The 10,186-nt window shown below is 35.0% G+C and overlaps 1 protein-coding gene across 1 annotated transcript in view; it reads right to left on the bottom strand.

Moving 5' to 3' along the window:
- Positions 1–7,708: 7,708 nt before the first annotated feature.
- The window catches only part of LOC107483249 (aluminum-activated malate transporter 12-like), a 9,755-nt gene continuing 7,277 nt past the window's right edge, over positions 7,709–10,186 (bottom strand). Inside the window, exons 5-7 of the mRNA XM_016103881.3 lie at positions 9,977–10,120; positions 8,609–8,938; positions 7,709–8,216 (exon numbers count right to left, since the gene is read on the bottom strand). Of these exons, the coding sequence (XP_015959367.1) occupies positions 7,920–8,216; positions 8,609–8,938; positions 9,977–10,120 (771 nt within the window). The 3' untranslated portion in view covers positions 7,709–7,919. The remainder of the gene's footprint in view (positions 8,217–8,608; positions 8,939–9,976; positions 10,121–10,186) is intronic.

The following is a 10,186-nucleotide window of genomic DNA, read 5'->3' as shown; positions in this document are numbered from 1 at the left end:
TTCAAAGATATTCATTCGCACCCAAGAACATGATGAATGTGATGATTATGTGACGCTCATCATCATTCTCACTTATGATCGCGTGCTTGACAATCACTTCCGTTCTACAAGCAAACAAGGCTTGAATGTTTATCTCTTGGATTTCTTAATCGGAATCTTCGTGGTATAAGCTAGAATTGACGGCGGCATTCAAGAGAATCCGGAAGGTCTAAACCTTGTCTGTGGTATTCTGAGTAGGATTCAAGGATTGAATGACTGTGACGAGCTTCAAACTCGCGATTGTGGGGCGTTAGTGACAGACGCAAAAAAATCACTGGATTCTATTCCGACATGATCGAGAACCGACAGCTGAATAGCCGTGCTGTGACAGAGCGCGTTGAACATTTTCATTGAGAGGATGGGAGGTAGCTATTGACAACGGTGAAACCCTACATACAGCTTGCCATGGAAAGGAGTAAGAAGGATTGGATGAAGACAGTAGGAAAGCAGAGAGATGGAAGGGACAAAGCATCTCCATACGTTTATCTGAAATTCTCACCAATGAATTGCATAAGTATCTCTATCTTTATTTTATGCTTTATTCATAAATCATCCATAACCATTTGAATCTGCCTGACTGAGATTTACAAGATGACCATAGCTTGCTTCATACTAACAATCTCCGTGGGATCGACCCTTACTCGCATAAGGTTTATTACTTGGACGACCCAGTGCACTTGCTGGTTAGTTGTGCGAAGTTGCGATAAAGAGTTGAGATTGCAATTGTGCGTACCATGTTGATGGCGCCATTGATGATCACAATTTCGTGCACCACCCCTATTAAAGAAACCAAAATGAAAAAAGATTACAAATTTGACTATTTTCATCATATGATATATATTTATTTAATAGTAATATATCTTTGGGTTTGGGATCATACTCTAAATCTTCCAAAACAACTGCCAATCGCCTGGTTTCTTTTCCTTTGCTGGTAACCAACTCTCGTTGATTCTCTTTCCCAACAACCTCTGCAATCATGTCTAGAAAGAAAACACATTGAGTATAGTCAAAATCTGAGGATGAACTCACTATAATATTAAATACTAAGATAAATTTCAGATTTTTTGCCAACAATATAATATACACATATTAAGATAGCTTTCAGTAACACATTTTGAACAAACCAAACAGTTCGGTATTGTCAAGCTTTTCAGCATTTAGTAACTCAGTAATAGTCTTCAATCGAAATGCTTCAAAAGAATAGCTTGGATTTTCGATTGGACTTACAATGGTCCTATGTGAGAAAGTGAGGACCCACTTTACTGAAGTTACCCTAGACTTGATCTTGTTATCAACAACTATGAAGTTACTCATCACATACATGCAGAACTTTTGGATGTTACCCAACCACTTTTTCAAAACCGGGTTAGGAATTGAAGCATGAATCCTATCATCCTGAAAGATGTTTAGTTGGAAAAGTCAATAATCAAAAGAGGGTAAAAAAATATAAATACCATTATAAAGGATTTTTATTAATAACATACCTTAATATTCTGAAGAATCATCTCAATTGATCCCAGTTCTTTTTCGTTGAACTTGCTAGGACTCTCCCAGAGTCTTACCATGTAACCTTTAAATTCCAGGTTAGTTTTTTTGCATTGACATCACATAGGTAATCATAACATTCAGCCATTTTTTGTGATTTGTACCAAAGAGGAAGATGAAACTATTCCTAGTTTTCAAGAGATGAGAACAAAATATTTTAAAAGCAGGGTAAAATGTGGGTTTGCATCAAACAACTCTATTTATATTGATGTCCCACTTATTGTTTTATTTGAAATTAAATTTTTTTATTTTTATTTTTATATTATACATTTGCCAAGAGTAGCTACTGCCACTTGGCATGTATTGGCTATTAATATTTGTCAAGCAAATAACTGCTCCACTTGTCAAATACTTGATCATCTAATGCTCTCCTATTATATATAGGAAGATACTCTCATGAAAACTCTAAACTAACTTCACAACTTTATATACTAAACTGAAAACATGATTATTAAACTACATATATACATTAAACTCAGTTAAGTTAGAATACATATGAGGTTGAGATCTTGCCCTATGATCCTTTAAATTAGGATTAAAGCATTGTGATTCTTTACTACCATTGAATTGGTACCAAAATGGACGTTATATTGGAACTGGAACAAGCATTTCACGGAGTCAGACCAAGCCAATTACTATAGATCCAACAACCAAGATGTTCTTTCTTATTGGTAACCAAGGATATTTGGTAACCAAAGAGATATAGAGGGATAGAGGGATAGAGCTAGATAAAAACAAGGAGATATTAAATAATTGCATTGGTAACCAAAAACAAAAGAGATATATTATATCATTAAATGAAGCTAACACACTCAACTCACCTCTACCCTGAAGGCACGCTCCCCTTGCTTACCTTCTCTATGTAGCAACTTGATTGCTGCCAAAGTACCATCACTTAGGACTCCTCTGTACATCAAACCAAACCCTCCATTACCAATGATATTTGATTCACTGAATCCATTTGTGGCCACTTCTATCTTCTTGTCTGTGAAAACTTATACTCCTTTGAATTTAGGTGCTGCTGGTGACCTACTAAGGTTTCCTTCTTGAAGACACCCTCCCTTCACATCTGAAATTAATGTTTCCAAGCATTTATTCATTAGCTTCTATGTGAGAAGTACGGTAACTGTAGTGGCCACTGCAATGGCTATGAGAATGGTTTTGGAGGGGAGATGAGCATGGCTATGCTCATGATTTTCTGAATGCAATTGGTGTTGTGTGTAAACAGCTATAGAATGTCAATTCTACCAACATATAGCCTACAAATTCCAAAGTTTTTACTGCTATATAGCCATCTAGTCTATCAATATAGTCTACCAATATATCAATAACAACAAAAACTCAACAACATAGCAAGAAATTCAACAAAACAGTAACAACAACAATAACACAACAGCAACAGCAACAAAGACACAGCAAATTACAAAAAAATAACTAAGGCAATAACAACTCAACAAGACAGCAAAGGATCAGATAACAGAGGACCTACCGAAACGACACAGCGAAGCAACAGGCAAGACGGTGCGATGGGAGGTGTACTAACCTTTAAATAGCAGCTTACATCTATTCAGTTCCTCTTAAGTTAGTCACTTGCAAGCATTAAACAAAATAACAGTCCAAATAAACATCAAGCTGGAGAATAATTAATCTGAAAAAAGCAAGAATGGAGAGAGCATAATAATGGAAAAATAAATGCAGAAATATATGACAAATGTTTGGAAGAACAAATAATTAAAAATTTTGGAGAACCAAGTGCAAAAACAAGAGCCCTAAAAGAGAAACAAGACAATGGAATTTGGAAGTTCAGTAACAGTAACAGAAAAAGTTCTTGTGAGCTCGATTGAGAGAGAGAAGACGTGTAAGAGAGAGCGGAGAAGGACCAATGATGGAGGAGTGACGGCGGCTGGTGGACGAAATTGTGATTCATACTTAAATTGTTGTTCGAAATTGATTCCCAGGTAATGGCCCCAAAAACTTGGTGCTCAATACCATGGTCTAAACATAATTTCACAACTTCGCTCAACTAACCAGCAAGTGTACTGGGTCGTCCAAGTAATAAACCTTACGTGAGTAAGGGTCGATTCCACAGAGATTGTTGGTATGAAGCAAGCTATGGTCATCTTGTAAATCTCAATCAAGCGGATAATAAATGGTGATAGAGTTTTCGAATAATAATAGTAAATAAACAGAAAATAAAGATAAAAATACTTATGTAGATCATCGATGGAAATTTCAGATAGGCGTATGAAGATGTTGTGCTCCTTCTGAATCTCTGCTTTCCTACTACCTTCATCCAATCCTTCTTACTCCTTTCCATGGCAAGCTGTATGTAAGGCATCACCATTGTCAATGGCTACATCCCATCCTCTCAGTAAAAAAGGTCCAAATGCTCTATCACGGCACGGCTAATTATCTGTCGGTTCTCGATCATGTTGGAATAGAATCCCTTGATTCTTTTGCGTTTGTCATCACGCCCAACAATCGCGAGTTTGAAGCTCGTCACAGTCATTCAATCCTGGAATCCTACTCGGAATACCACAGACAAGGTTTAGACTTTCCAGATTCTCATGAATGCCGCCATCAATTCTAGCTCATACCACGAAGACTCTGATCTCACGAAATGGACGGCTCGGTTGTCAGGCGAGGGCAACCATGCGTCGTGCATCAGGAATCCAAGAGATACACACTCTAGCTTTCGCTTGTAGAACGGAAGTGGTTGTCAGGCATGCGTTCATAGGGACGGATGATGATGAGTGTCACGGATCATCTCATCCATTAGGTTGAAGTACGAGTAGTATCTTAGAACAGAAATAAGATTAAATTTGAATGAAAGATAGTAGTAATTGGATTAAAACTTCAAGGTACAGCAGAGCTCCACACCCTTAATCTATGGTGTGTAGAAACTCTACCGTTGAAAATACATAAATGATGAAGGTCCAGACATGGCCGAATGGCCAGCCCCCAAAATGTGATATGAATTCAAAAATAAGGAGAAGGACCAGATATGTGGTCAAAAGACCAAATGGTCAAAGACCCTGAATACAATAGTAGAATATTCTATTTATACTAGACTAGCTACTAGGGTTTACAGAAGTAAGTAACTGATGCAGAAATCTACTTTCGGGGCCCACTTGGTGTGTGCTTGGGCTGAGCTTGAGCTTTACACGTGCAGAGGCTTCTTTTGGAGTTGAACGCCAAGTTGTAACGTATTTTTGGCGTTCAACTCTGGTTCGTGACGTGTTTCTGGCGTTTGACTCCAAAATGCAGCATAGAACTGGCGTTGAGTGCCAGTTTACATCGTCTAATCACGAATAAAGTATGGACTATTATATATTGCTGGAAAGCTCTGGATGTCTACTTTCTAATGCCGTTGAGAGCGCGCCATTTGAAATTTTGTAGCTCCAGAAAATCCATTTCGAGTGCAGGGAGGTCAGAATCCAACAGCATCAGCAGTCCTTTGTCAGCCTTTTATCAGAGTTTTGCTCAGGTCCCTCAATTTCAACCAGAAATTACCTGAAATTACAGAAAAATACACAAACTTATAGTAAAGTCCAGAAATGTGAATTTAGCATAAAACTAATGAAAATATCCCTAAAAATAGCTAGATTATACTAAAAACTATCTCAAAACAATGCCAAAAAGCGTATAAATTATCCGCTCATCACAACACCAAACTTAAATTGTTGCTTATTCCCAAGCAACTGAAAATCAATTGGGATAAAAAGAAGAGAATATACTATAAATTCCAGAATATCAATGAATATTAGTCCTAATTAGATGAGCGGGACCTGTAGCTTTTTGCCTCTGAACAGTTTTGGCATCTCACTTTTTTCTTTGAAGTTTAGAATGATTGGCATCTATAGGAACTTAGAATTTCAGATAGTGTTATTGATTCTCCTAGTTAAGTATGTTGATTCTTGAACACAGCTACTTTTATGAGTCTTGGCCGTGGCCCTAAGCACTTTGTCCATTAAGCTAAAATATATTTTTCACTTTTAAGAAGGTAACCATTGTTATCATCTTCAAGGTTTTAACATCACTTTCTAAGTTTGTCATCTTCCAATTAAACTCATGCAAATTTTTTTGTGAAATAGGTATTGCACAAACTGGTTTTTCACCTCCATCAACCCAACAGAAAAAATTACAATGGATTTCATACTGCAAAGTAAAAAACGTAGGTGAATCCAAACTCAAAGTGAAACTATCTTAACATTTTCTTTAGAGGCATAACCTTACCTCATAGTTTGGACAACCATAAAATAGTCTACCAGTATTCTCTGTCGTCGTTGAGTACTTCGTCACCATCCGAAGTCTGCAATTACAAAAAAATGGCGTTCTTACCTCCCTTGTTGCACATTCTTTTGCTGCCATAAGGTCTCCCTACAAAGTTGTTCCTACTTGAGCTACTTTGCCTTCTCTCCCCACCACCCATCATCACTCCTGCAGACGAGAAAACAAGATGAACTGAAAGATAGTGGAGAAGTAAAAAAAGAGAAGAAGACAGCAGAGAGGTCGAAGAAGAGAAGAAGACAGCAGAGAGATCAAAGAAGAAAAGACAATAATTTGGGGATTAGGGTTTTATAATTGAAAATAGACTAATTTGGATATTATTAAGCAATTTCAGGTACCAATTTGAATCAAATTCAAGTTTGGTACACATCAGCATACAGCTAAAATGCCACATCATCAACGTTTAAATGGCATTTCTGCAAGGGACTAACGGAGATGCACTTTTTCGAATTTCAGGAATTTAATTGGTCATTTTAAAAAGTTAAAGACTAAATTGAATAGAAATTTATAATTCAGGGACCATTTTGGGCATTTACTCCATCATAATTATCCTAAACTAAAGACAATTATATTACCAAATTGGATGCACCGAACAACGGAAGTTGCATTCTTAAGACTCAAGAGACAATGTAATCAAGCTAAGGTAATAGTGACGTGCTCAGTGCTATTATGTTCAAAATTATAAACAAGAAAAATCATATTCTTTTTTAATCCCAAATATCTCTGTTTTAAAAATAATTTTTTTATAATTAATTTCTTATAACTCAACAATTTTACCACTATTTATAGTAGCAGAATAATTTCTAATCCCCTAACAAACATATCAGTATGATCAATAAACTCATACTTTTTAACGGAATTGAATAAGCAGAATGCCTGAAAATCTTATCTGGTAAAACCTAAGAATCTCGATCGATCGAAGGAGAAAAATTCGCAGTACAGTAGCCCGATGAAAAAGGCTGTAGTCGGAGGAGAACACTGTCGGAAGAGATCGTCATAAGAGAAAATGTCGCTGGAGCCTAGAGGAGATCTTCGTTTCAACCTTGCTCTCTCACAATGACAGCGTTTCAATTCACAGTACGGTAGCTCAATCGAGGAGATTGTAGCGGGAGGAGAACGTGTCGTCGGAGGAGAACATTGCTAGAGGAAATCATCGCTGGAGACAGCATTTTAATTCACAGCACACAATCTCGATGGAGTAGTAATCGATAGAGCAAATCGTCGCCAGAGCATAACACAAAACGTCGTTTTTGGATTTGTGGTGGCAGCATTAGTTTTACCAGAACTGAATTTTCGAATTTCAATAGTAGTAGTATCACTGTGTCTTAGGGTTTACATTGTTGGAGAAGAGTTTTAGGCCTCAATTTTTAATAATTGGTCCCGATAATGGTAGTTTAAAATCGCTAGAATCACCAAATTAAAAACCGCTATTTTATGCAAATTAATTATGATAACACTATAAAATGCCGCAATATAAATATTATTTTAAACCATTTTTTTGTAGTGTTCAATTAGATGAATGGTGGAGGATGACCTACAAAGATAATACAACGCTCAAATTAGAATGGATATAATAATAAGTAGGATATAAGTGTATGTATGTAACATAATTGGAGAAGCTCTAGGCTCCTCTTTATATACTATATAGTTTTATCTTGTCATCTTATCTTTTCAATTAGTTAAGATAAGAAAAATGTTTGAATTTAAATGTTGGTTAGTAATTTTTGATTTTATAACTCATCCCTATTATTAGGCCATAAAGATGATTTAGACTTGGAAGCTAAGTCATTGTTGGGCCGTTAAGGGTTGGATCCGCGGGTCCGTAACACAAATGAAGTTCAATCGTCCTCTCAATTTCTAATTTGATCAATCCAACAATAAAGTGGATATTATTGTGACATAAGATTAAGATATCGTTATTAAAGGGATAATATTCATTTTATGGACTTTGTAGAGTTAAACATTGTAAAACACATAATATATATATCACCATTATTCCTCAAAATAATAATCCATGCCCATGAAAGAATAAGTCTAGTATCATATTATTCTACTCCAAGAGAAGGCAAATGGTTCTCAAGAACATCAAGCCTTGGTTTCTCACATTTCACATCAATCTTCTCATCACCAGCTCTATACTCTTTGAAACTTGCAAGCGTTCCAAGTTCTTCAACCTCCCCTATAACAAGGTCTAGTTTGGCCACTATCTCCACAAGTAAAGATGCAAAAGCAGCAAAAGGCAATGCCTCTGAGAATTCAAGGCTGGTAATTGCAATTTTGCTCAATTGGTGTCTCAACACCTTTCTCTCTGGTTCCTTGTTTCCCGCTTGCTCATTGCATGCCTGTTACAACACGTATTGAATTATAATAATAAGCAAATATCATTGTTTTATTTAATCAAATAAAAATTACTAAAGAAGTTTAAATATGACAGTAGTATTTATGTATGCAATATGCATGGATCATACAATGATTCCACATAGTTATACGTTGAAATCTAACAAAATCCTCCTTTTTTATTCTGATTTTAAATTCATTAAATTAAAAGTGTTTGACCAAAAAAAACTAATTTATACAAAAATATTATGTATATTAAAATTAGTTATCATATATTTGTATCTAAATATATACGTTGTTTAACTCATTTTCTATGCATATTTTATATTCCAACATATATTTTATCTGATAACTGATTTTTATATATATCTATCTATTCTAAAAAATAACAATATACCCTTTTGGATTTCCAGTTGGACAAGGCAGAAGAATCAGTCTTAACAGTTGGCAGCGATGACTTGGAAGGCTTAGTTTCGCCTGCTTGGGCGGCGGCCATGGCAAGCATGTTCTTGGCTTGGGTGTCATTAGCGCCCAGGAAGAGTCGAGGCTGCGACCTTATGGCGGTATTGAGGTCCTGCAAGGCTTCATGGAGATGGTCTGACAGTATTTCTGGGGAGCAATGGCGGCGGTTCCTTATGCTGTTTCCCAGTTCTATCAGTGCCTTTGTTACCTCTCCTGCTACTCTTATGCATGGGTCCTTGAAAAGAACTCTAACAGATCTCGGTGTCTGAATAAAATTCCAACACAAAAAACATGAGATAGTGGTGAATTAAGGTGAACTGGAGAGGACTCGGATGCTTTTACATTTCTAATTTGTTTTTTTCGATGTCAATCAATCAACAAATGGGCCAACAATTGAACACTAGAAAGAATGATTATGTTATTATGTTACTAAAATTAATTATCAAATAAGTTATTAGTATAAAATACATGTTAAAATATAAATATATATTAAAAATAAATTAAATTATATATGTGTTTATATATATAAATGTGTTAGTGACTCATTTTATTAGTTGATTTTAGTATACGAATAATATTTTTATAAAAAAAATTTAAAATTAAGGATTTAAGATTTAAAATTAAATTTTTTTTTATAGTTTAAGAATTAGAATTTTGAATTTGCAGTAAGACCAAGTGGTGGCTTGTGTGACTAGTGGTGGGTGAAAAAAATTATATGTTGGAACGAAGGAAAAAACGTGAAAAGGATAAAAAATTAATTTTTAAAAAATATATTTTTTATTTTGTTTTATTGGACTTTTTTAAGCTATTGCTGGCCATGATGGTGGTTGAGAGGTGTTGATTATGTAACATAATTGTTTATTTAGTTATTTACTTTTAGGTTGTAAACACCCGCAAATCCAATAACAAAAAGTGTTTTGATTAATCCGTATTTTTTTCATCCAAATTCAAAAATAAGAATTTTAACATTTATTAAGACTTCTTTGCTAATTGCTTTTATTATGTATTAGAATTTTGTGAAACTTTTAAGCAAAATAGTAAAGTCTTATTTTCATTCATTAAAATAATGGTTAAACTGTATGCAAAGTTATAATAGTTCTAGTTTTCAACTTTTTTTTAAAATCTATTTATTTTAGACATTTCTAATGCCAAAATAATCAGTAGTCTCTAACATTGTATTCTCGTTTAATTTGTCAAAATTATTTACAATGTAATACTTTTTATCAAATTATAATCCTAATCACAAAAATAAACTTGAGAGCAAAATTTTTCTAAATAGTCAAATTTATTTAAGTATGAGTACCTGAATTTCTGATCTCAAACAGCCGTGAAGGGCCACAACGGTATACCCAAACTGACGAAGAACATTCCCAACTTTCACATATTGCTGCCATGGAAATCTATGACAGTACCTGGAATGCCTTGGCTCCCAACTAGCATGTAATGCCTACCCAATTCAAAACACAACAATTTGAAAGCATGTTATGAATATGTAGCTTTATTATACGGTTGG

The sequence above is a fragment of the Arachis duranensis genome, chromosome 1 (assembly GCF_000817695.3).
Source record: "Arachis duranensis cultivar V14167 chromosome 1, aradu.V14167.gnm2.J7QH, whole genome shotgun sequence".
Lineage (NCBI taxonomy): Eukaryota > Viridiplantae > Streptophyta > Magnoliopsida > Fabales > Fabaceae > Arachis > Arachis duranensis.
Note: the sequence above shows the minus strand (reverse complement) of the source record. Positions and strands in the feature narration are given on the sequence as shown.